This window comes from Pollicipes pollicipes, unplaced genomic scaffold (genome assembly GCF_011947565.3).
Source record: "Pollicipes pollicipes isolate AB1234 unplaced genomic scaffold, Ppol_2.1 Scaffold_7261;HRSCAF=8764_pilon_pilon_pilon, whole genome shotgun sequence".
Classification (NCBI taxonomy): Eukaryota; Metazoa; Arthropoda; class Thecostraca; order Pollicipedomorpha; family Pollicipedidae; genus Pollicipes; species Pollicipes pollicipes.
The window spans coordinates 27,996,672-28,023,574 of NW_023597054.1; the positions used below are offsets into that span (position 1 = coordinate 27,996,672).

General features: G+C 49.0%; 1 protein-coding gene across 2 annotated transcripts in view; it reads left to right on the plus strand.

Moving 5' to 3' along the window:
* The window catches only part of LOC119113008 (potassium voltage-gated channel protein Shal), a 134,334-nt gene that overhangs the window by 91,405 nt on the left and 16,026 nt on the right, over positions 1–26,903 (plus strand). For both annotated transcript variants that reach the window (XM_037237322.1, XM_037237323.1), the window contains exons 2-3: positions 9,536–9,698; positions 21,927–22,112. In XM_037237322.1, coding sequence (XP_037093217.1) covers positions 9,536–9,698; positions 21,927–22,112 — 349 coding nt within the window. The remainder of the gene's footprint in view (positions 1–9,535; positions 9,699–21,926; positions 22,113–26,903) is intronic.

The window sequence follows — 26,903 nt, forward strand, 5'->3', positions numbered from 1 at the left end:
TACCCGTGTTCTGGGTGTTTTGTGGACGGATGTCAGATCTCAACAACCGGAGCAGTTAGGGACGTGAAAACACCTGCGCAAGGTAGATGAACGTACTGTTTACATGTCATACGTCGATATCAAAACAGTCCGAGCCACAGACGCGCCGGTCCTAGACCGGAAAGCCATGAACGTCATATTCTTTCAAAACCTTGTACTACACAGGGTAAAATACAATACCCTGTGGCTTTAACCGGGACATATCAAGGTGTGAGAATAATATTGATGTGTTTATATATATATATATATATATATATATATATATATATATATATATATTATTCGTCAACTTTGTCCACAACTCAAACACAGGATTTAATGACACCGCGATTAAAGAAGTTAGGCAAGTGAAGTACTTGGGCATGTATAATGACTCGAGCTTGAAGTGGAACCTTAACATTGATCATATGTGTTTAGTTATAAGCCGCGATATTGCGTCATAAGGCGATGAAAATTTTTCATGGATATGCGGTCTTTGTTTCTTTTTTATAATTCACCCGTTTTGTCATACATAGATTATTGCTGCGTTGTGTGGGGTTTTACATTCACAGCTTACATAAATAAAATTTGCCCTCCGCAGAAGCGTGCGATTAGAATTGTTACATTCAACACAGACTGGCGCATTGATCATGTTTCAAAAAGCCTAGAATTACTTAGAATGAAGGATATTGCAAAGCACTTAATCTCAATGCATAGAAAACTTACTTCGAACTTTTCCCCTAAAATGGACGCCCTGTTTACGCTGGCAGATTCCCGAGAGTTTCCTAAAAAAATAGACGTCACTTTAATGAAGAGTTCACCTAAAAGCTCTATCTTTGTCGTGTTGCGACGTGGAGCCGCCTTGTCTCTGGAGTTCCACTGTATTACCTAAACTACCCATATCAGGGGTTACTGAGACGACAAAAGCTACATTAAGGGAATCACAAAAGACAATTTTCTTACAGAGTATAATTTTTTGTGATACATTTGATGAGCCATGTGGCTGTATGTGCGTGCATATATATATATATATATATATATATATATATATATATATATATATACATATATATATACACATAGATATATATGTGTGTGCGTGTGTGTGTATGTGTAGGTGTATGTGTGTACATGTGCGTGAGTGTGTGCGTGCGGGCCTAACTACTATGACTATGTGTGCGTTTTCATCTCCTAGATGACGTCTGCCCTTCGATTGCCCACCTGCAACAGCACGCTTAGTCTGGTGGGCGGCCGAAAGTAGGGCGTTGGAATTATGTCCCTCGGACTAGACCTTGCCTTTCCCAGCCTGCGCGAATGTTATTATGCTAATTTCGTGAGAGTGAGCTACTTTTCCGAGCGAGCACTAGCGGTCAGCCATATGCTGCCTTTGGCTACGACGATCATTTTGCCTCTCTTGCTTGCTTCTGCTAATGTCTAGCACAACATCCTGGCGGGCTTTGCATCCTGGTTTTATCGTACTGCTTTTTTGCTTCCACCTCTTCGCAGAGAGTGTCGCGACCTGCTTTTATCATTTTTGGGTGTTAACGTAAGGTTCAGTGTATCGCTGAGTTAGTGGCAGGGACACTTCTGATGGCCGTTAATGGACGATGGTGAGAAAAGGTTTATTGAGACCACTGCTTGGCCTTTGATTGCTCACGGAGACTGCACACACACTGACCCACACTTAAGGCTGGACGACTGTACATGCTCTTCCCCGTCAGTATTGAGATGTCTTATCTCGCTTCGACACGTCATCGCCGAGGTCTGGACCTGTTTTCACTCGCGGAGCTCGGCTTTAGTGTGATTTGATCTATTTCTCACCCGCGAACTTCAGTTGTTACGTGATTTGATCTGCTTCTCGCCCGCAGATCTTAGGTATTACGTGATTTGATCTGGTTCTTACCCGTGGACCCCAGCTGTTACCTAATTTGAAAATTTTGTGTTCCACAAATTCATCGAATGGGGAGGTGAAACCGTGGTTGTTATTAAAACCGTGAAAGATATGTATTGCTAATGAAGCAGCCTGCATTCAAGTAATTTGAAATTGTTATCAGACGGCTTTTAGAGAATTGTGCTACTTGTTGCTGAAAATGTGATGTCGGTGCAATCTGCTGTTGCAAATGTATAATCCAGTAGAAAAAAGCTACTGACCCGGCATGCCAGACGGGATCAGCTGGCGAAGCTGCAAAATGGCCGCTTCGTTGACGTTAAGACAGACTCGGAAAGTCTAAATGGCCGCTTACTTGACGTTGAGACTTGCTCGGAAAGGCTGAATTGCCGCCTAGTTGACGTTGAGACTCACTCGGAAGGGCTGAATTGCCGCTTTGTTGATGTAAGACTCACTCGGAAGGGCTGAATTGCCGCTTAGTTGACGTTAAGACTCGCTCGGAAAGGCTGAATTGCCGCTTAGTTGACGTTAAGGCTCGCTCGAAAAGGCTGAATTGCCGCTTATTTGACGTTTAGACTCGCTCAGAAAGGACTGAATGGGCGCTTAGTTGACGTTAAGACCCGCTCAGAAAGGTTGAATGCCTGGGCAACAGGCTAGGCGACTCGGCTAAGCCCGAGCTCCGTTTGATGTTATCTCTCGGCGTGCAGGAGACGTACACCCTCTTTTGATTAAACCAGAGCCACAAACCAACCGATAAACAACTTGTTGACAAACATCACAGGAAGCTTTCAGGAGCGAAGAAAGCTATATTTCAAGGAAATGCATCTGAAATCCATCTTTCAAATGTCCATGTATAATAGTTGTCTGCAATCACTCCAAGGTGACACGAGGTCAACACTTTGCATTGCCACTGTTTGGGCTTGAGAAGTTCGTTGACATTTTCTGCGTGGCATTTATGCTTCAGAAATAATATCTTATTGCAGTTTCATAGCTGATGGTATCGCTTTCCACCACGTAACACTACACAAAGATATGTTTGTTGTAAATACTGTTCTGTGTGTCAGTCTTGTCGTTAGTCATAAACTTAACGTATTGAATAAGATTATGCATGTCGGCAAGTCTTAGTCGCACGAGGTACATGTTTTGCGCTGCAGCTAAGCATATTTACACTCCTCACCTTGGAAGGACCGTGCGTTATGTTTGAGTGAATGTGAATTGAATATGGTCCGACGTTAGCCAAAAATGGTCCCAATGCTCCAGCTTTCTTGGCGTTTTGACCCATGTCTGCCGTTGTTAATATTTAGTCGCTCAAACTCTAAACGTGTCTCAGAGGTGCGCGGCGACATGAATTTAGACAGAACACCGTCATCACCTTAAACGCGTATCTCACACCAAATTAAAGTAATCTGTGCATGAGGACACAGCGCTACCATCAAATATGCCCTTTTGTGGACGTATTTAATGCAGTCGCTCTAAGCCGTACAGAGTCATCATCGTTGATGCACAGCCATTTCTGCTTAAAATGGTAAAGGGGAAAGGCGGGCTGGGCAATACAAAACGCTACCAATCTGTGCGAACACTGCCCAAAAATAATAAAGATATTTCCAATGCGTGACGAAAGAATGCCTTTGCGGATGGTTTTACGTGCGGTAGAATTTTCCATAAACAGGCGTTGTTGGGTTGACACACCGATAAGGAAGAGCGTAACGACGTCATAACCTTCAAATCCAGCGACAAGTGGCTGGAATCAGTGGGTGGAATCTGAGGTGACTCTACTCACAAAGGATCTGCGGGCACATCCATAGGTATGGGAGGCGTGTGAAGCTGCAGTGATTACCTGGCATCTCGCGTGTCTTTCCTCTGCTGCGGCGTTGTTAGTCGCGATGTCTAAATAATGGAACCGCTGATTTGATGACTGAGGATTTCCCCGCCGTCCGAGTTGGCGGCCGTGGTCGGTGAACAGGCTAATATTACATTTTTCCTACATCATTACCTTTAGAAGTGATTATATATAAGTGGTGGTTATATGCTGCTATGTCATAGCGGGGAAGCATGCACACGTTTCTACCATAAGTTCAACAAACGTAGTGCCGAAAATATTGTATCACACCTGGAACACCATTGTGAACATGTGCTTTATGATCACCACTTGAGCACTGTTGTACCTCCACCAGCCCTACACCAGACAAAGTGGCATTTAATCCCCAGGTTGCAGTCATGTCAAAGAAACCACGCGAGAGGAGTAGGGACAACCTGCCACGATGCACGGCTGTTCACAAAATGGCAAAGTGATCCTGCTGATCGTGAGAGGTCAACAGTCCGGCACCGGCCGTGATATGCCGTAGCGTGCCTTTTATGGACCACCCTCGCTCGCTATCCGCCGACTCTGCCGCCGCGCCGTGCCGCCCTGACACGGTCATAAACTTCGCAGCGCGCGTTATCAGCCGGAGGACGCTGCTCGGATCCAAAGTCTGCCCGGCGCGCCGACAGCTTGAATGTAGGCTTTGAAAGGCAGCAGAATATGGCGACGGGCTCCGCATGCCAAGCGTGCTGCTTGGGCATAACGGGCCACGGAATATCAAGGGACGGGTGCTAACGTGTCGCTGCGCTCTGGCACGATGGGGCTGTTGGTGGTGACGCCAGCATCGCCTCCCGCCTCGCACCGGTTCAGGACGGGCGGCACCGAGGCACCTCGACCTGCGCTCCCGCGTGCGGTCTCGCTGTCCGTGCAGGTGGTCAGGCCCGGCGTCTCGTCTCCACCCCAGCCGGCTCCCACTCTCCGCGGCCGCACGGCACGGCACGTCCGTCGACGTCGGCTGCTGGCGTCCTGATGGCCGGCGGGCTGCCGCCAGCTTTGGGCCGTATCGCCGCCGGGCATGGCCGAGCCCAGCGGCCGAGCGACGGCACGCTGCGGCGGCTGTGACGTCACCAGCTGGCGCCAGCCGGGCGCGGCGTGCATGCTTGACCCGGTATTGATTGAGTCATGGCTGTGTAGCTGGCTGCCCGGCCGGCCGCCGAGGGACTCTGTCCGGCAGGGGCACATGGCCGTGCTCTGTCGGTCGGGCGTGCACCGCCGCACGTTTCGGGGGTGCGCGTACGTGTGCACTGTACGCTCCCGATGCATGAGTACGTGGACGCTGTACGCTGAGGTGGTGTGCAAAAGTCGCAGACGTTATGCCAGCGTAGTCTGAACGTGCAACGGCGCCATAGCCGCACTAGGCAGCGGCCAACTAAAGGACCAAGAAGTTAAGTGGATAATATCAGCTTCGAGGATAGCGCATCGAATACTGCGGCACAAAGCGAACGGTGTGTGTGGCCACCCGCAAGAAGGCCCCCTACGACCTTTAGATCCGAACTCGAGTGCCCTCACCACTGCTCTTCCTGGTCGCACACCCCCGCACGCTCTCTTACACAATGCGTGTGGCTGCCTTTCAGAAGACCCCGCACGCCTTGTCGGGCACATATCATTTGACGTGGGCCAGGGCGGCGCTCGTGAGCAGCTGTCGCACCTATCGGACGACGACACTGCTATCACCTGGCCCTGCGCCGCCGTGCCAGGCACACACGCGCAGCGCGTGACTGTACGGCTGTCAGACTGACTCGCGCCTCCTGGCAGATCGGTCACGCACGCCCAGTGACGTCATAATCATCAGAAGCCGGCGCGGAGCGCCCACTTGGACAGCGCCGTACACGACCGGCTTGCATGACCTTTGTGCGCGATGTTGGCATTGTGTTGGATTAGGTGACGAATAGCGTGACTCACAGAAGGGTGAAGGAGTGTCCTGCGATGTGATGTGGGAAGATGCGTCCCAGGTATCATGCGCGGCAGTCAACGAAAGTCGTATATCATTTGATGGGCTTGGATGCCTCCTGGCACTCACGCACTCACAAACGGCACTCGACACTCGTTTGTATCCCAGCTGATCTTGGCCGCAGCATACTCATTTATCGAATGCATGCTGTGCATGCTGAATGCATTGTATTAATATTAGTTACGGCAACGTAGATATATGCATGCGCTTACATGATATAATCCAAATAGTTCTTCTAGATTTCCATTCAGTACATGATGTGAACACAACATAGAAAAGCTCATCGCCTGATGTATATACAGTTAAATAAGAAACCAAGTGCCAGATTACTGTCAGAAACACTAAAGACATAATATGCACCGCTAACAACACTACAAACATGCAAAGATAGAATAGCATTCAAGTATGAGCGTGCATCACTCGCAAGATAGCCGTATCTCAGATTTCCGCCCAGCTGTCCACGTCCCTCACGGCACGCTTGAAGGCGGACAGTGAGCGGCACTCAGACCGATCGGCAGCCTGCGCCACGAGGACGACGCCCGGTATCCCCTCTGTGAGCATGCCAGCATGTATTTTGGCAGCTCCAGCCGTCCTGCTACGGTGGAACGAGTGGCACGGTAGGACACTGAGGACCTGGGGTGAACATGCTGCCCCATGCGGGGGTCCTTTCTGGTAGCTTAAAGCCTTATAGACTTTTGGTAAAGTTCAGTTGTGTTGAGTTGCATCGTATTCGTCTGTCTTGATAAGGGTCGAGCAGCATTATCAGCAACCTTGATTACACTTTGACCGCCTCAGAAAACCTATCCCAATCTGGCACAATGCCTTCACAGCGCGCTAATGACGGCCGTGGTGCATTGTCGTTGGCGACACAGACGGATGGTTTGCACTCATGTCGAGGGGCAGGTCCATTTTCCATTGAAAGCACCGCACACACAAGTGTCGGCCGCCCGCCATTTTTGCCCAGTCTTGACGCCAATTAATAGCCAGCGGAGCCGTCTATTGTCTACGGCAGGGCTCGGACCATTAGCGTGGACCGCCGCACCGACCATCCGACTTGGGCTTTGGCCAACTGGTTCCGCACGCGGTACGGGGCCTGTCGGTGCGCAGCTGATACTGGATCGCCGATAGCCATGGGCTAGCCGGCAGATCGTGCCGCTGCCCAGCCACTGCCCACTGTCCAGCCACTGTTCATTGCCCAGCCACTGTTCATTGCCCAGCCACTGCCCAATGCCCAGCCACTGGCCAATGCCCACCGCCAGGCATGGCAAAACCAGACGGACGTCACCAGCCGTGACGTTTATCATGAAATAAGTGGAAAAGGAAGTCCACAGCGAGAATAGTTCCCGTTCTCACATTCTCGCTAATTCCGAGGTTACTCTTCTCCGGGCACAAAAGCTGCCCAGACACCCACACTTCTCCAAACGATCAAATAAACCCGAAATAAACGTAGGTGAGTTCTTTTTAGAGTAGAATCTCATTTATATGATTCCAACAGGCGTAGACCAGGGTGAGGTTGTCACTTGGTATGCGGGTTTGTATACAGATGCTGACTCACGCAAAAACCGAACCCATCCTTGTTTCGCCGTTTCCTACGAAACCACCGAATCGGTTTTTTGAACATTTTGGAAGGATCGGTACGCCAGGAACAACAGCGATTCGAGTTATAAAATAAAAGCCAGAGGAAGTTCATAGAAATACTTTCTGTCGCTTGCATACTTTTTAATATTTTTGTCGTTTGGCTGAAGGTATCTTTGATTGGTCGGTAAGAAGCAAACTATCTGAGACGAAGCTCGTACCAACGATGAACAAAGTACGAGAAACTAACTTTTTCGACCTACCATTGTCTTCATCTTCGTTGCACATTTTCAGTACGCATGTTGTATCGAAGCGTTTTACATTCTACCCCGAAGTCGCAGCAAACGTAATTGTCCGGTCTGCATGTCGTACACTCGGCACGGGAGCTGGTGAGCGCGTGCGTCCGTCAGTCTCACCTCTTTTCTGATGGAGGGCGGCATTACGGTGCGCTGGCCCGCCAGGCTGCTTGTTTCATCGTTCGTCTACCGCCGGCTATGCCACGGCTGAAGAAACACCGGACGGCGCCCATCACTCACGGGTGGTCGGCCAGTTTGTGGCGGGGGAGTCGGCGGAGGAGTGCGAGGGCTGAGGCGCGTGGAACACGTTGCAGCGATCCAGGGTAACCCATGCTTGGCAACTGGGCGAGTGATTCGGCAGCGTGAGACGTAGAGTTTATTTTTTTTGTGTTGCGCGATTCTCTTCAGCACGAACGAGGGATGTCTGCGGTGGATGAACTAGAGAAACACGAACGAGGGATGTCCGTGGTGGATGAACTGAGAGACTCGCAGGCTCGCCGATGGCAGAATGCGAGGACCACCCAGCGTTGTTTGCTCGCTCAGTTTAGGCTGGACTCGAGGGGACGGACAGCTTTCGACAGTCTGTTTGTCAGTCTGTTTGACAGAACTGCCGGCAATAACAGACGTGGAGCAATTAGCCGTAAATTAACGTAGTGCGTGGCACGAAGGTATCAATCGGGCCGCGTAATCGTGTCCATTGCTGACAGGTTAAAGGTTAACAGCGGAATCAGACGATGATCGTGAAATGAACGAATACTAAAGGGAATGAACGGGTTTTTTTGTTGATCTTGTTCTGCTTGGGCCTAAGTTATAGGCATGGGTACTTTGGGCATATGTAAGTGCACTTATGGTGACGGTTTGAGTGATTTAGTTGAGGAATAGTTAGTAGAGGACGGCAGGTCAAACTTCGCATCGTGGTCGTTCAGAAACCTGCCGATGCTATCTTAACTACGCATACATTCATTTTTCAAGTCACTTTTGGGCATACCAGGTGCTGTTTAGATCTCGCCATGTAAACAGCTGTACGTATCGCGTGCATGGACGTAGCGGCCGTCCATGCGTGAAGCTGGCGCACATACATTGGCGTATTTACTCTAAACTCTGGATGAAAGTGTGTTTTACGCTAAGCTGTTGCCAACCTGCTCGTCTTTGGTGCTGCTCTTTCGCCTCAGTGAAATCGTTGGATATTGTTTTTGGCCAGACTGCTGGCAGAGCAGACGTGTGAAAACAACATCCCGTCCTCCTGGCTTCACAGAAACATTTACCGGCCGATGCGTTTATTGAACTTGGAGCAGTTCATGTACTGCTAACCAGCGATTAATGCTTAAGTGATAATATTTTGGACACCACTGAGCGAGTGAGAGGGCTTCTCATAAAGTCGGCTCACATTCACTCACTGCTTATCTAGCTCACGCACACTTATCCGACGTAAATAGAGCCGTGCTATTGTCCCATAGCCGTGGGAACTATTGTGTTCGGGGGGCAGGCTCAGACCTCGCCCCAAACGTATCGTAGAATATAGTAGTATGCTTGAGAAGTTGCATAGAAATAAACAACATAAAGGGCTTCTGAGCCCGCCCGCCCCCCCCCCCCCCCCCTAAACCTGCACAGACTCCGTCATTTTGGTGTTGTCCTGTACTCTGGTTTTCAGCATGGCGTAAAACTGGAGTACAGTAATTGGGCTTCAGTTCTTTTTGTAACTTGATCACAAAACTGGACTGCAGGTTTTCAGCATGGCGCAACGCTACCGGCTCTAACCACATTAAGGAATTGTGCTATGCTGTAGTGACTCAGCATCCCGAACCGTCCTGCCATGAGGTGCAATGGCGCACCAGAACCCGCGCCGTCGCAGAACGTCTCGTATCACGGTGCTGCGATAAGAGAGCGTGGCTGGCCCTGCGCGCGTCGCCGAGCCAGTGCCGTGACTGGGTTTTGGCCTGTTGCAGGTATGGCGACATGGTGCCCAGCACCGCCATGGGCAAGCTGGTGGGCGGCGTCTGCTCGCTGAGTGGCGTGCTGGTTATCGCGCTGCCCGTGCCCGTCATCGTCAGCAACTTTAGCAGAATCTACCACCAGAGTCAGCGCACCGACAAGAGGAAGGCGCAGAAGGTGGGTGGGTGCACATCCGGGAAGCCAGGAACTTTTAATCGAGTTCCGGACAAGTTATGCGCTGTGGAATGAGGCAATAAAAACGGAAAAGTGGCTCTTTGTCCGCTACATATTATGGCAAGTAATTTAAATGAACGCGTGTAAGGCATCGTGATTACTGCACAACTTCGTTGCGCGGTTCTCATATGACGTTGTTGACATGTTTTGGTTGGTGCACCTGCTTAGTCAGCCCAGTTTCTATTGCAACGCACACAGCTTAGACGTGTTTGATGTACAAACGTGCGTTACACCAAAAAGCACGGTATATTGCAGCACAGAAACGAGTCCGGTAAGCGATCTCGTGCCCAAAAGGCATGAAAACTGGCGGGCATAAGGTGTTGCGTCCCTAAACAACCATTGGCACTATTTGTAAACATTTTCAATCATTGTTGTTGGCCCTGTCGCCCGTTTTTAGCCTCACATCATTGAGCAATCAAAATCATGTTTTGCGTCTGCTCGCATTTGAACATTCGCCGATCAGTCCGTTCAACAAGCATCCGCTAATTTCCCAGTCAACCCTCCACACGGCCCCTCTCGTTATAACCTCGCGCTCCAAACCGTCGTCGCCTTGGATTCGTCAGACGCCTCGCTCGGTTCGGCAGCGAGGCGTCTCGCTCGGTTCGGCAGCGAGGCGCCTCGTCTCGGCCGGCTGTCTACCAAACTCCCTCAGTTTGGTTCCAGCTTTATTGAGGGTCCCGTGGTTCGGCTGCAGTCTCCCCCTCTCCCTCTCTCTCCCTCTCCTTCCTTCTCCCTCTCTCTCTCAGCCTTCCTGACTGTCGCGACGCCGGCTAAAGTATTGATTCAGCACCGTCCGCTTAAAAACCCAACTGCTGCCGTTTCTTTTCATAACTGTACATTTCATATCAAGAGGTCGTTTGGGGCCAAACAGGCCGCAAATGCCGCCGGTACCGGCCGCCGCGCTGCCAAATGCGGCAGGCGTAACTACGCCACTTTCGCCACTGCGCTGTTTTCGGCGCACGTCGCCCCGCATTCGGGCTGAAAGAACCGGCGGTGGTATACGGTCGACTGTGGCGCAGCGGCGGCGGCCACGCGCGGCACAGTGCGCACCCGCCGCCCATCGTTCGCCACCGGACAGCGCTGAAAATTAATTAGCCGTTGTTTGTTTGGTGTAATTTGATTAGGAAGAAAAATAAATACCCGCCTCGGCGTGGATCAATGGGGAACGTTACTCCTGTACCGGAGCTCGTTTTGCTGCGCGGAGCTACGAACGGGTGGCTGGCTCCATGTAAACCTACGCGTGCATCCCTGGCTGTTAGATTCGCTGCGTATCCAGCTTTTATTTCGGGTACTTGTTATGAAAAAATGGGCAAGTAATGATTGCCTAATAAATTGTCATTCATCTACGACCCACACACCACGTCTTCTCAAAGTCGTATATTTTCATACAATGTGATTCATCACACTCCCGTTCTTTGGATAATTTCTGGGCAAAATGATCATGTTTTTCTATGGTTGTCCGTGCAACAAGAAACATCTCTGTCTGGATCGTCAGCAAGCGTTAAATTGTTTTGACCATGATCTTTTTAAGTTGCTTGAGATCATACCTGGCACGCTGGGAGGGAAACGCTAGTCTTCCAAGGCTGTGACGTGTTAGGGCTATACAATGTCACAAAGCACATAACACGCATAGATACGCATGCTGCACTTTTGGCAAGAAACCCTTCTCTGCGTTGCATTTCATCTTTCCCGATTTAACGGGCAGCGGTGTTTGTTGACTGGCCCAAGGCAGAAGAGCCTCTCACAGCAAGGCGCCCTGTGTTGCTAGACTGTGCCGGACGGCAGATCTGTCATGCGGCACAGTGGGACTGCTGGGCTCGTCCGCGATTTTCTTCGTTTCTGTGCGATTGACGAAATGCAAGGGTGACCGTTGCATGGCTATATTGCAGCGACCATTGCAAAAGTCCGATGTGTCAGACCAGCTGCTTGAGCGCGTCAAAAAATAAACTGGTTCACCTTGTCTTTCACTACCCAAATTGTTAACAGAGGGAGGTGATTAATCTTCGTCGTTTTCTTTGGAGGCTACTGCCCGTTGATGACCAGAGCTTATATGCGCATGGTGGAGCGCATTTTGGAATACACGATGATATTTGCATTTTTGTGGTCAAAATATTTGTCTTATTTTGTTGAGCCTGAGCCGTTCGGATAACACTTACATGCCACAGCAATGTCTTCAAATGATGGGTGGCATGTATTATCGAGGCGATAGCAGGTAGTAGTGTTCCACGACAAATTGAACGTGAAAATGAGGGATTATCACCACGATCTCTCAAAAATGGATGAGCACATGCTTATATGTTTATATGATGCTCTGCTGCCACCCATGTAGCGTTCACCTCAATCAGAGCAGCTGTTACTTAGTTGCAGCCAGCGACATTTTTGACAGGCCTCACATCGAGGTTACCTTTAGCGGGCTACCTGCCCCACGGGGAACGGCCATGATAAACATGTTGAGGTATGGTTGATATCGTCTTAAAGTAATGAATAATTTGCAGAGGTTTTCTTTGCATATTTCGTTTCTTCACATTCGTACGGGGAGGTCCGCAGACAGCATAGACAATAGCGTCATGTACTTTCAACCCAATACTGGTTCCACGCCACGACATAGAGCTGGCCTAGAGCGGCCTCAGGGGTGAAAAAGGTTCTGATTTATGGGATATGATCGGTGACAAGTTCGGACACTTGCGAACCAAATGGTGACAAAGTTGTAGAAGTGATAACACACTGCAACAGACCAGACCATATTACAACAGACCATCCCAGTCAGACTCGGGCAGTCAAACTCAAAAGTTAGCATTGGTCTGTACTCGCTAACGTTTGTAGTGTGAGATTATGTACAGCACAGATCGAAACGTTGCCGTTTCGCTGTATGTGCAAGTTGAGCCGCAATACCTTTCCAAACATAGTAGCTTTAATCGGGACAGTTTTCAGTATGTGACAGAAATATACTACAAACTATACTATATCAGTGATGACATCACAGAGTACTGTTAACACAGTGTTTTTCAATGCACCTCAGATCATAACTTTTCAGATTTTTTTTTCTGCCCAAATTCGCTTCACATACTTAGCAGTATGAAATACCAGGTAACTAGGCTTATTTCTAGTTGCAAAGATCGTGACTGGCCACAAAATCTTGCGACGAACGTGACCAGTTTGCTAAGCGGCGTTTCAAAGCGTCGTGCCGTTTGAGATAGATGGGCTCGAATGCTCACCAAGCGGTAATGAGTTGCGTTGAGTGCAGGGCTTTGGGTTGCCGTTGGTTGTGATCATGTCGAGAAAAGCTGTCTGGCTTGAAGTACGCAGCCAATCGTCAGCTGTTTTTTTTTTTTAAAGGCGATGTGCGGCTTTTCTAAGGATCTACTATGGAGGGCGTCTATGGTAGAAGCGTTAAAAAGCTTTTCCAATTTAGCAGGCTTTTTGTTTGTGGATACCCGAGCTGTAGCTTTATAGGTCAACGAAGGGCGTAGGAGCAACACATGTCAAGGATTTACCCGGGCTTTCCTGCTGCTGAGAGAAACAGCAGCTTTGAGGTAAGATACCGAGCATCGCTGGTGCAGAATTCACACCGCCCGTCGCACCTCAGATTTAGCGCTCTGACCGGTGGACAGGTGTGAAATAAACACTTCTTATTGTCATTATGTATGGAGTTAAACTTGCTCATAGAGCTAGTTATAAAGAGCTAAATGAAGGTGCTAGAGATGTTCAAAAATATCGTTTGCACCTGCTGATACCAATATCGCATGGGTTTTGCACTCATTAATTGGGATAATGTTAGAAATTGTGAGACCTGCACCGGCAATACCAGTGAATGCGAGTATAAGGAAGGTTGCCAACGTTTCCAGCTGATTGCACGATGACGTCACACAACTAAAAGGGTTATTGTTTTTTGGTGCTCATAGAACCACGTTATCGGTAGATGTAGGCTACATGGGGGCAGTTTTGGAAAAAAGTAGAGGTGAGGGAGGGGGCACGTGCAGGAAGAAAAATGGCTGAGCCTGCCTCTGAAATGCACTTAAAACAGTTTTCTCACCAGGTTTGACACACTTTCTTTTAAGAGTTGGGAGCAGTGGCGTAGTTTCTCAAACATAGTTTGGGGAGGGCTAAACTCTAAAAAAGGATGATTAGTGAAAAATAGCGAATACAAAATGATAAATAAGGATAGAAAACTACATTTCTGGTTAAGAGGCGCAATCCCCCTCTAAAATAGGAGCCTACGCACCTCTGGACTGGTTATGAAAGTATCCTTCTATCAGATAATTTTGTTAGTTTTTCATTATTATATTCTTATCCCATAATTGCCGTAGTATTGCAGAACAGGGAATGTTTGATGGCTATGCTGCATTGCATTTCAGCTGTCTTTGTCCTTGCGGTTTATCGCATTTAGAGTTATATTGAAACAGTTTCTGATAAAGTTGGCCCAGGCGACAATGTAGACAATTTCAAATTCTTTAGTGACAGAAAAGGCGCGTTTTCGCCCCGGGGTGGCTTGATGTGATTTCACGCTCGAACATGTATCCAACACATGATGTGCGATAAGCGTAGCCCTCAGATCCCAAGCGGGCAGAAAGCCTCTTCCATCATATTTTAAAACTCCTTGTAAAGACAGCGGTGTACATCAATGGCGTCTGATTGCCGGAAATAAGGTCAGGATAACCTCATTTGACCTATGTGTGTCCCAGTGCAATGTGTCTGGCCCGCTGTGGCAAGGGGGTCATCGTACATCTTGTAATATCAAGTCACAAAATGACATATCCCTTTTTTGCTCATACTGGAAACAATGCGAAAAATATGTTTTGCAACTGTGGATCTCATCGCGTTATGTCACACTTAACAGTTCAAAACGCTATCAGATATACTGACGTTACTACGTCAAGTTACTTTGCATCCATTATATGTTACTACGTTACGTTACTACGCTACTTTGCATCCATTTTTTCAGCACGCGAAGGTAGGTACCATTAGAACTAAATTACATGGTTCTGCGTTTTAGTCAAAGTGTGTAACGTCTCTTGTGTGCCGCGACTGCCACATACGCAAGTGTAATATAATCATGTCATATTCACAACATGTGGTGCGGGAGTTAGGTACATTTTGCCCGCTATCCAACATCTGACATGGCCGCTGGTAATTTAACATCTCATATACATGCTAACCACTTGTCAAAGGCTCGAGTGATTGCGCAAAGGGCTCAAAATATTACCAAATACTTATTTGAGGTATGTATGTGGCGCCTCGTTCAGCCTCGCTGACATATGGCTTTTTCTGTAGCGTTTTTGTCTTGTAAATCATGGCAGGAGAACCACAGGTGTGCAAATGCAATGTTGACATCCAAGTTTTGAATTATTTATGCGAGTGGGGCTAGAACAGACAGGACGCAAATTAATAAGTATGTGCCCGATGCCAAAGTTTTTGGTTGGATGCCAAGAATACACAACTCACATGAAATAGCTTGCTTCTGGGTGAGGTAGTTGCTTTTGCCCCCTGGTTGTAGAGGCCAGCATGCTCATCTTTTGAGCTATATAAATCAAGGGAGTGGGTAAAATTATCTATGAGAATGCAACAATCTTTGTTGTGGTAGACACCTGGAAATAAATTAGATGAAGTAATATACTTAAAGTGAAGACGGTGTTTTCTCAGACGGGAGCTTGGATTTCAAAACTCTGTGGTGTACTTTCTAACAATAAAACATACCCTGCCCAGTTTCAGCTCTGAAACGCAAAGCCACCCACTGGGGTTAAATGGGATTGCTGACAAAACCAGGAGGAATGGTAGCTATACTTGTAAAAGATAGGTTAAATTAGATTATTACGCATTTCAGTTGTTCTTGGAGGAATGAGACATCTAGTTTTTTTATAGCAGCATATACGAATGTCATCCATTCATGTCAATTTGTCAACGCTATCTGTCCATCAAAAAACTTGCTTGTGGCATGTGTGACTGATTCATGTACTACGCTGCCTATTTTTGCTTTGCCCGGAATTGAAACTACCGTATTTTATTGGTTTAAAGGCTTTGCTCTGAGCGGGTGTCTTCATTGAGCGTTTCAGGGACTTTTTAATGATAACTTCTATTTGATTGCTTTTTTATCCATTCAGTCCGCCTGAGCTGGCGAATTCAAAAATCTGGTTCGGTCTTAATCCATGTTCAGAAGAAATTTCTGATCCAATGCAACCCGACCCACGGTTTGATCCATAGCTCGTGGATTGATCCAATCCGTAAAGTACTCTATTGCTTATGAAAAGGGGGATCACGAGTGATCAGTGATAACGGAGATGACGAGTGATCAGTGATAACGGGGATCACGAATGATCAGTGATAACGGGGGATCACGAGTGATCAGTGATAACGAGGGATCACGAGCTGTCATAAGTATGGCTCAGAACGTCAATTACTGTAAAGTTAACCAATGGCTGCTTTATGATGTTTGACCAGTACCTCCTCATACATTGAAGGTTCATAACTCAGCGTAAGAACTCTGAGCTCAAAAGACCAATATATGTCTCGACTTGCCTCCCACAAATCGAGCATCGAGTTTGCCTTGGGAACCATAGGGTGACGAGGGCTTCTCAGGAAAGGCCAAATTGGTAGACATAAAAACTCCATAAAATCAGCGCTTTAGCTTCACCAGTTCGGTGATGTGGTAGGATAAATCAAAGACAGTCGAATCAACTGCCGAAGAAAGATATGGCTCATGCTGTTTAACAATAATTATGACTTTGCATTTCTTCAATTTATGTTGCGACTATAACTCATATCGTTCCGTATAATTTCCATTCCCGGTGTTCCTTCGGAGTTTCCTCGCAGAGTTCAGCTGTGGGCAAGCCATTTCAACTTTACGTTGGCTCTACCATGTGTAGCTCTCTAGACTGGCATGGGCGGTCTGTTAAGTCTTCTCTCCCGGTTCTGATGAAGCAAACTACCTGTCTGGCGTGATTTCGGCGTTTTCTGCTGATTTTTATGTTAACTGCAACCATTGAAATGCACTGCACTGAGGTTAGTCAGTTTTGTCAGTCAGTTTTTTGTTATATATAATATAATTATATATAATACTTATATATGTATATTTGTATATATATATATATATATATATATATATATATATATCACACATAATATAACATATAGAATTAGTCAGAATTGTTGCAGTTTATTAGAAGGGTTAATTGACTCTGCTTACAAATGTGTAAAAATATTGATGTTATCTTTTGCCATATTTGAAAGGTACCAATGCCCATGTCCATGGCATCCACGAAACAGGGGTTTTCTTTCAACCGGCTTTTCATATTTTCCAAGACTGACCGACCTTCCCGTTTCAAGACCAGTCGTTCTCTAAATGGTTATGTCCTACACGACCACAGAAGCTTTTCATATGTGCCGGCACATCACACTGTGTTAGTGGCAAAGTTCGCTCGTCGAGAACCCAATTTTTCATCTCGACGTCGACACATTGCTGCATAATTTGCATTTCACTCAATGAATCACGAACGTTAAAAGTTTATGCATCATGTACCGCGGCTTCGCGGCTGAATTGGAAAGCCCACACGCATAGGCAAGGGCTCTGCAGAAACTTTTAGAGCATACAATATCGATACTGCTGGTTGCGAGGAATGATGGCAACATACAGCATATCATACATGGACTGAATACCAGCTGAGTAGTGCTGCACAAGTCGTCACCACATTTTGCTTCACACGTTTTTGTGTGTGGAAAATGTTGTGTGATGAGAAAAGGAGCGGAATGGTGTTGATGTTTTTTATGAAATCGTGGGAAGTCAACACATGTAGCTTCAAAAAACGCCTCTGTCAGGTCTCGCCCTGATAGTGGAAGGGGGGGGGTGATGCAACCACCTGAAGTTTTTGTGATTTGTCTCGCTACTGTCAAACAATCGCGTCAAATTTATAAGTCGCCTGTGAGGCATTCATTGCGTATGTTTTGAAACCAAAAATGTGCTCCGTGCTTTTCTGGTTGCGTCGCAGCCAGGATTTTTGAGGAACATTGCACGGCGAATGATAAAAACGTGTGTTCAAAATGCGTACAGATATGGATCAATGCACTCAGCATTACGCAAAAAATGGACTTTTTAAAATTCCGTGTCGCCAAAAAGCGTGGTCTCGTAGGCTCTGATGTGGAGCCAAAAAGTGTGATTTGGGGGAAAAATTCGACATTTTCACCTGTCATAATGGGGTCAATTTAAAATACAGCATACGAACTATCCGCAATCGCGAAATCTCATTGGAACCAATCCATTAGTATTCCACTTATCTTTATCTAGATTAGTTTGGAAACGCCAGGTGGTTACATCAACTGTCCCCCGTTTCTATTAGTCCCCATTATGAAAACCGGCGAATCAGGGTGAGTGTTAAACCTCGCAAGCTTCGGTCGCACCACCCAGCCGTCAGCTCGTCGCGTTGGTGTCATCCTATTGATTCCATATTTTCTGGACACGGACAAAATATGCGGTGCTGAAGAAGTAGCCATGTGGATTTTCCACAGCATGTAGTGGTGCTCTGAAGTCGCGTGTTGTGTTCACATGGCTGGTCGGATCAAGCGAGGCCAGATCACTCCGTGCCGCGCGGTAAATCTGCGTTACTGTCAAGCACTAGTATTGCCAACGGCACCCCTGTGGATTTTTTGCGGGCCTTGAATGGGTATAATATAGCACAATGGTTCCTTTGAGAACAATTCAGCAATACGTTGATATGACTTTGAACTCCCATATGGCCTTGCTTAAGCAGCCCTTTTGCACGAATCGGGATCCCAGAAGCAAAAGAGGAATGCAATGAAAACAAACATACAGAAAACGTTGTCATTGCGGCATTCATATGGCCTCATCAGATTGGCTATCTTCGTTCTTTGCGTACTCTTGGCAGCTTACTGATCAAAGGCTTCGCCAGGTTCTTATCGAGTGGTATATTCAGCCAATATTAAACAATTTCGGCGCAACAGAGATGAATGAATCCAGTGACTTGCCCGACCGAATCACTGCCAGGTGGGTTATGATTCAACCATGAAGTCACAGCATAAGGCACGCAACAGCAGGCTGGATGGCACCGTCAGAACTGAGCCGACTTTACGATCCGATAAACCGTCCACAGAGGCCACCGTCAGGAAGTGAGCCGACTTTACGATCCGATAAACCGTCCACATGGGCCACCGTCAGAACTGAGCCGACTCTGCGACCCGATAAACCGTCCACAGAGGCCACCGTCAGAAGTGAGCCGACTTTACGATCCGATAAACCGTCCACATGGGCCACCGTCAGAAGTGAGCCGACTTTACGACCCGATAAACCGTCCACATGGGCCACCGTCAGAAGTGAGCCGACTTTACGACCCGATAAACCGTCCACAGAGGCCACCGTCAGAAGTGAGCCGACTCTGTGACCCGATAAACCGTCCACAGAGGCCACCGTCAGAAGTGAGCCGACTTTACGACCCGATAAACCGTCCACAGAGGCCACCGTCAGAAGTGAGCCGACTTAACGATCCGATAAACCGTCCACATGGGCCACCGTCAGTACTGAGCCGACTCTGCGACCCGATAAACCGTCCACAGAGGCCACCGTCAGAACTGAGCCGACTCTGTGACCTGATAAACCGTCCACAGACGCCGCCATATCAAAGCCAGCCTTAAGCGGACGATCCGCCTGCGCGCCTTGCGGACGGCGGATCGGCCGGCCGCCTCCGCCGCCCCAACACAGCGTGAACTGACCTGACACGCTGTCCCGACTTCGGATCGCGTCGTCCCGGACCTCCGACGCTCCGCGACATCCCATTAGCCCCCAGCTCGCGCCAGGGCAAAAGTTGGCTAATTCAGGCGGCGACGCGCCTTGTGGTTCACTGAAGCGCCGACGGCAGTGCCTGGGCGGCACGGGGCGCGCCGGTGCTGGCGCAGGCCGGCCGCTGGACCGCCCCGTCCGGGCGCCGCACAATTTGAGGATTTATGGCAGCGGTGTCCCGCGAGTCCTCTTAAGATCGTTCCTGTTCTGAGCCAAGCGCGTGTTTTTCGGAAAGAAACCGCCTCGCTGCGGGTGAGACCAAGTGAAATCGAACGCTGATCTCGACGCCGGCTGCTGCGGGGGGGGGGGAGGGGTGAACCTGCTCATTTTAGGGAAGTAGCAAAGTTGTGACATTTCGCAACAACATACGGTGGCTCTTTCTGACATTGTTCAAACCGGCCTCACAATGCGCGATGGTGTCTGCTTTGTGATCTTGCCATAACTGAGGATAAATTACTTTTCTTGTCTGCCGTCTTGTGACCCCAGTGACCACGGCAATGTCCATATAGGAGGACGTCATGAAATCGATCGCGACAAAACAGCGTTGGAAAAATTTATGTGTAGCATGGCCATTCTTACTTAGCACCTATTTTACTTAAAAGGTGCACCGCATCTGCGCACAAAATTGCTACTGCAACATGTTCTTGCTTAGTAATAATAATCAATGCGGTGAATTTTGAGCAATAAACCTTTCAGTAACGTACATATAACATTTCTAACAAATATATCATGATGGATCATTTGGCATGAGCTCAGTTATTCACTATTAACAGATGAATCATCCAGCTGATGGCGTTCTAGATGCATCAGAAGCCAATTAGTGCAAGAGACTTGAGTGGCATGGATCAACCGAAATTGCAACGATGGTTTAATTGTGCTTTCGATTAAATTCACTATATTGCCGTCCCTTTCGGCTTGGTCGCATCATTTCGACCCAAATGACAAAGAGGGACAATGCCGCAGCCGCCACAAGACCGTGTGAACAACAGACACGTCGCGCTAGGTTGTCGTCTCTATGGCTGTAAGGGCGTCGGAATGCCCCAGAACGCTAGTTGTTCAGCGCTCCTTTGTAAGGTGGCTGTTGGTGCACGACGAGCGAAGTGTTCACGTGAAGTGCAAATGGTTATGACCGATCGCCGCCCTTAGTTGATGCTCCATGTCTAGCTGTGTACAGGGAATGGAACCTTATTACTCGTACTTAGTCGTTCCCTGCTGCAGTGGAGTAGTGAGTCATTCTCATTTCTTTCAGAGATGCTTAGGCAAGGGATGGATTTTCTAGGCATCATTTATTTTTATGCTGACTTTGATTCAAGCCAAAATTGCTCGAATACGGTGCATTACCAGGCTCCTGATAATTACCTGGCCACCAAGAAAGATTGGACTGGCCCCTGTCATTCTGTCCTATCATTGGTATCTGTTATTTTACTAGCAGGTACAGCTTTCAGAGAGACTGGGGTTAACCCATGGAAGCTACAGTACATAATGAGCCACATTCGTTCACGATTGTCCCCATGAACTTGGGTGCTTCTTGCCAGGAGGTTATACTTAAAGCACTGATGATTATGCAAAGTTCTTGCGGCGGCATGGATTCGTTCGATATGCAATAAGCGAAATTATGCTCACAATTGCGTCAAGACTTAAGGTCGTTATTTTTTAAAAAGACGGGAAGCATCTCTACTTGCGTTGTTATGCTGACGAGTATCTGTATGAGTTCCAAATGCTAGGTTGGGAAATTATAATTGTCCAGTGGTGATAGGAATGAAAATGGAGCAATGTTTTTTGTTGGCTCGATTTCACTTCATACAACAATACCCCAATATTCTATTCAATGTGTTAAAACCACGAAGTTAATTGGTCGTTTCGGAACAAAATGTTTCCAGTGCTCTACTATGCGTGTCTCTGTAGCGCACAACTATGGAATATTTGTGATACAATGAAGCTTTCTGTTAGCAAATAGAATTCAAATGTTTTGATTCAGTCAGTGTCATAATGACTTGCAATAAATTGCGACACTAGCATCCGATGCCATGATGTCCTTAAAACTAAAAACATCGCTATCCAGCCAGCTCATAAAAACAGACCTTTTTCCACACCACTATTCCTTGGCTCCTGCGCAGCAGCACTCAAACAAGCCTGCAGCAGTTCGCTCCGGACGTTGTCCGGGTTGCCCGCGGCCGTACCTCCCGTGTGCCATCCGTCTCGAAGCCCGTGCGGCGGGGAGGGACGTAAACACCAGCCGGGCTGTCGGTTGCCGAGGACGTGGCTGCCGTGCCCGCACCAGTTGCGTGACCCCCCCTCCCGTCCGTTCCGCCCCGCCCCCGTGGTCGGGTCGTTTGCGGTCAGTGGTGACCTGTTGTCCGGCGGCGGCTAATGCGGCGTGACGGTTACAGAAAGCACGACTGGCGCGCATCAAGCTGGCCAAGGCGTCGTCTGGGGCGGCGTTCGCCAGCAAGAAGAAGGCGTCCGAAGCGCGACTAGCCGCGCAGGAGGCGGGCCTCGAGCTCGACGGCCACAAGGAGGACGACATCTTCGAGATGCAGCACCATCACTTGTTACGCTGCCTCGAGAAGACGACGGTAAGAGGCCGCCAGGGCGGAACAATGAGCGCCGGGCTAGGCCCAGGCCGTGGGCGTCACGGTCCAGCTCCGCAACACCTGAACAATAGACGTCACACACTGTTGTTAGCTGGGCGCGTTGTGGGCAGGGTACACTGACCGGCTTCTGTGCTCTGTGTCCGATGGGGATGGTGAGGCATCTTTGTCCGCCGGTTAGTGCATCTTCGTTCGTTGGTTAGTGCGTCTTTGTTTGTCCGCTGGTTAGTGCATCTTTGTTTGTCCGCTGGTTAGTTAGTGCATCTTTGTTTGTCCACTGGTTAGTGTAGATTTGCTTATCCACTGGTTCGTGTATCTTTGTTTGTTGGCTGGTTAGTGCACTTTTGTTTGTTCGCCGATTAGTGCATCTTAGTTTGCTTTGCTGACACGTTGGAAACACCATGAAATCCAACGAGAGCTCATTCGGAATAAATGGCATTCATCGCGTCGCACATTGCCTAAATTTTCCGTCACCCCAGTTATTAACACCGCGTGTACGTGCAACAAAAGCAGCCATAGACCTGCTCAGCATTGTATATGCCGCGTAGTTTAATCGCTGCTAGATCATGCATGAATTTAGCTGTTATCGATGGCCGGGGAGCCCAACTACAGTTATTTAGACGCTGTTTGCAGGGTTGCCTGCAGCCGTTCGGCGCGTCCCTGTACACCCTCTGCAAATATTAAGAACGGTGTCATATGGCTCGAAGTGAAGTGCTCGTGGTTGACAAAGGTGTTGTTGCTTGCATTTCATCGCTGGCCGTGACACCAAGCTTCAGATGTTTAGCAACTCTCCGTGAAGCCCTGCTTCAGTTGTTCAATAGCTGTCCTTGAAGCACTGCTACAGCTGATCAGCAACTGTTCTCGAGGGCATGCTACAGCTGTTCAGGAACTGTGCGCCAGACCGCGTTGGGCTGGCCAGGAGCTATAAATAATGCCTTGCTACAACTGCACAGCAGCTGTGTATGTCATCGGGGTTTACGACGCACTCAGCTGCTGAGGCTTTATGGCGTCGTCTGCCTCTCACCCTGGCAGAAAGAGCGGGCGCCGCGGGGAATCAAACCTCGTACCTCTGGTTTTCCAGACGCGCAGTGGTTAACGCAGACACGTTGAAACTACCCTTCCAACACCCCACAGCAGCTGTCCATGAGCGACAGCTGTACCAGCTTAAGCTGTTTCGTGAATGAGTCCCACCTTAAGCTATTCGACAGCTGTCCTTCAGGGCCAGCTACAGTTTTTACGAAAAGATTCAGGCAAGATGTTACTGCCACGCACGAAATCATTTTTCATCTTTGTCTCTTATTTCCTCGTCTGGTGTGCTAGAATGTGCAGAACGTTTGAGTCTGAAGTTATTTTCAGATTGCTCGGTTGGTAGAGCACTGGCCTCATGATCAGAGGACGCTGGTTACGTCCCAGCAATTCCGAGGAGAGAATTCGTACTGTAAAGATGGCTCAAAGCCAAACATTTTCCAGATCTTCTCAGCAGTCAATAACACCAAGTGACGTATGAAGAATTCACTGGTCCAAACGTTTGGTAAATACTAACACAGGGCACGGGGACAGTATGCTGAACAATTACTCCCTCTGCACTACAACCGTTCAGGAACTGTGCATGGGACCCAGCCTAGGCCATCCAGGAGGTGCAACCGAGGCCATTCTGCGGCTGTCCAGCAACTGTCCGTTAGGCTACGCCACAGGTGTTCCACAACCTGGCACGAGGCCTACTAACAGCTGTTCAGCAGCTGTCAGTGAGTCCCAGCTGGAGCTGTCGGTGGGCGTCACCCGAGGCTAAGCCTGCGGCTGGCGCGCGATTGTCCAGGTCTGCCGCATCCCTCGAGCGGCCCGCGAATGTCCGGCCTCCCGAGGGCGGCTGCTGACGAGCGCGCCCGGTCAATACGGGCCTGATCGTTATCTCAGCCGAGGCACCACTATGGCCGGCCGCCGCACCTCGGCCGGACGCGGCGCGCCGGCCGCCGGCCGCCGCCCGCCAGGCCGCCAGGCCACGCACGGTCAGCCGGGTCACGTGACGTCCGGCTCTGGCCGCCCAATCAGGCCGCTGGCCGGCGCATTTAGCGCCCGCCGGCTGATTACTTGCAGGCCAATTTTATTATCCGCCGGAGCTGCTTAAGCACCCCATAAAGTCCGAATTAACCGGTTCTTATTATACGGGGGAGACCGGTTGGGCGCTGGGTCGCGCGTCGCGCCAATGTCGCGGTCGCGCGCGCTGTGTACGTGCCCACTTTGTGGTGCATCCGGGAAGGATTAAGCAAGCGGTGCTAGCGGTGCTAGCGGCAACCGCAGGCGACTCCAGGCCCCCTTCGACGTTATCTCGGCTATCTGAGACATGCGTTGCTGTGCGGTGCAGTGTCGACAAAGCAGGATATTGGCCAATGCCAGTTCATTGGCACAGTGAGATTGAACGAACTTTGCAAAAATGCCGCGGATGTGATGCATACATCCGGTGCTGTTGCAAGACCATACGTGAACCATTAAAAACAAGGGAAGCCACCAAATCTGGCGCAGTTTCCATCTTCTGGCCCATATTGGGAGTTGGTTGAGTGCGAGGGACGTGAGAGCCTTGTAAGCGACTCGGGTGATGTCCGGCGCAAGGCATTATCGCAATGCTATCAGCCTAATAATTATATATATATATATATATATATATATATATATATATACATATCAGCTTCACTATTTTTATTAATAACTATTATCTATGATCCTAACCTTTATCATTTAAAGTAAGCTGCCCGACCCAATGACGTTATTCGGTCAGCCGCCACGGATCGATTAAGATTAAGCAACTTGTTTGGCCGTATTGTGACCTTGGCCTCATTCTCCCTGAATGCGCATGCTGCCTTGTTCACCGCAGTACAGCCATGGCCCTATCTGCCTCCGGTGTGGGCTGTGTCAGCCAGGCACCAACCTCCGGTGTGGGCTGTGTCAACCAGGTACCAACCTCCGGTGTGGGCTGTGTCAGCCAGGTACCAACCTCCGGTGTCGGCTGTGTCAGCCAGGCACCAACCTCCGGTATCGGCTGTGTCAGCCAGGTGCCAATCTCCGGTGTCGGCTGTGTCAGCCAGGTGTCAATTTCCGTTGTCGGCTGTGTCAGCCAGGTACCAACCTCCGGTGTTGGCTGTGTCAGCCAGGTGCCAATCTCCGGTGTCGGCTGTGTCAGCCAGGTACCAATCCGCTGGTCGGATCGTATCTAACCGGGTTGACCAAAACTGGTCAGGTTTTGTCATGTACTGCTCTCTCTGATATACCCCAATCACCATCAAGCTGTCCTCTGCCTCGCACCTGCTAATATGTTTTAGCTCTGATCTGGCCTAACCCGAGACCCTTGTCTTTCATATGACACCGATATAATCTGACCTGCCCTGACCTGATGTGATTCAACCTGACCCGACATGGACCAGCACAAGCGGACGCGGTCCGACACGGTGATCATGGCATGACCCAAAATATCTTGGCATTGCCTTATATGACCTAACGTGACCTGAGACACCTGACATAGCCTAACGTAACCCGGTATGACCCACCTTAACGCAACGCGACCCGACATGAACCACCTCAACGTCACTCGACCTGACACGGTGTGACCTGAGCGGGCCGGGCTGCGTGTCCGCCCTCCCTGCCGCGACAGCTGACCTGACCTGTCGCGGCCAGAGGTCGGCCGTGCCGGTGGCGCCGTGCTGCTGCCTCCGTCGGCGGCGGGCCCGGCCGCCGGACAACGGTATCGATTCGGAGCCCGCCAGGCTATTTTTAGGTACAACGCGCTGGGCTTTGGCATATTGTGCAAAGAGAAAAGCCGGAAAACGTGTTCAGTTGAGGCTGTGAGTACGGTAGTACACCGTAGACGGGGAAGGTGCGATGTGTATTGGCCATAGGATGCAGCGCGAGTATCTTGCCAGCCAGACGCTGAGGCGGAGCAGAGAGCGGCAGCACGCCGGCCGGCCGCGCGGCTGCCGGCCCAGACGCTGCTCTGAATTCTGAAATTTGCTGAGTTGTACGGATGTCTGCAGTCTGCAGGTTTTCAACATTTGCCCGTTAAAGGGGCCTCTCTTGCCATGTGGCTCAGTTCGCTCCCGACTCCAGTCTTCACCCATTTCTACCAACATGACACATCTCATATCATGCACACTAAGTGACAACAAATGTTTAGTCTGTGAACGCTTACAAATGCAAAATTAACCGCTGTAAAACCCGGTGCGAGGCGCTGTTTTCTTTCGCCGCACAGTGGGTGAGGCGGCACTCCCAGCCCATTTCTGCTTAAAAGCTGGCATGCCGAAAACTCGACATCACAGAGCAAAACTGCGTCTGATTGAGTTCAGCGAACACCACCGAAAATGGCATTTGGTGAGTCAAATCAGGCGGTGTGGTAAAAAATTGAATGTTGTTTATCCTAGCAGTTTTGTGCTTTAAGGCAGTGGATAATAAAAAAAGTAATCCAAAGATGTCATTCCCTAAAAATGTAGTCACATGACACTGGCTTTTGACCTTGAAATGGTACTTGCCCTTGCCCTCGGATGGTCTGAACTCACGATTGCATTTCATTCAGTCATATCACCATTGCCGGTTGTATATCGAGATTGTGGAAATTAATGTAGGAATCTGTCCTACGGTGTCCTTTTTGGCAATGTACTTAATCGAGCACTTGGATGAAATCATATCCTACATGAACTCAACAGACAGATACAAACGCGAATGAAAGTACTGTCTAGTGTAAATTAGGCTAGTAAAATGTCGTTTTCATGCTTAACGTGACTCAAATTTTAT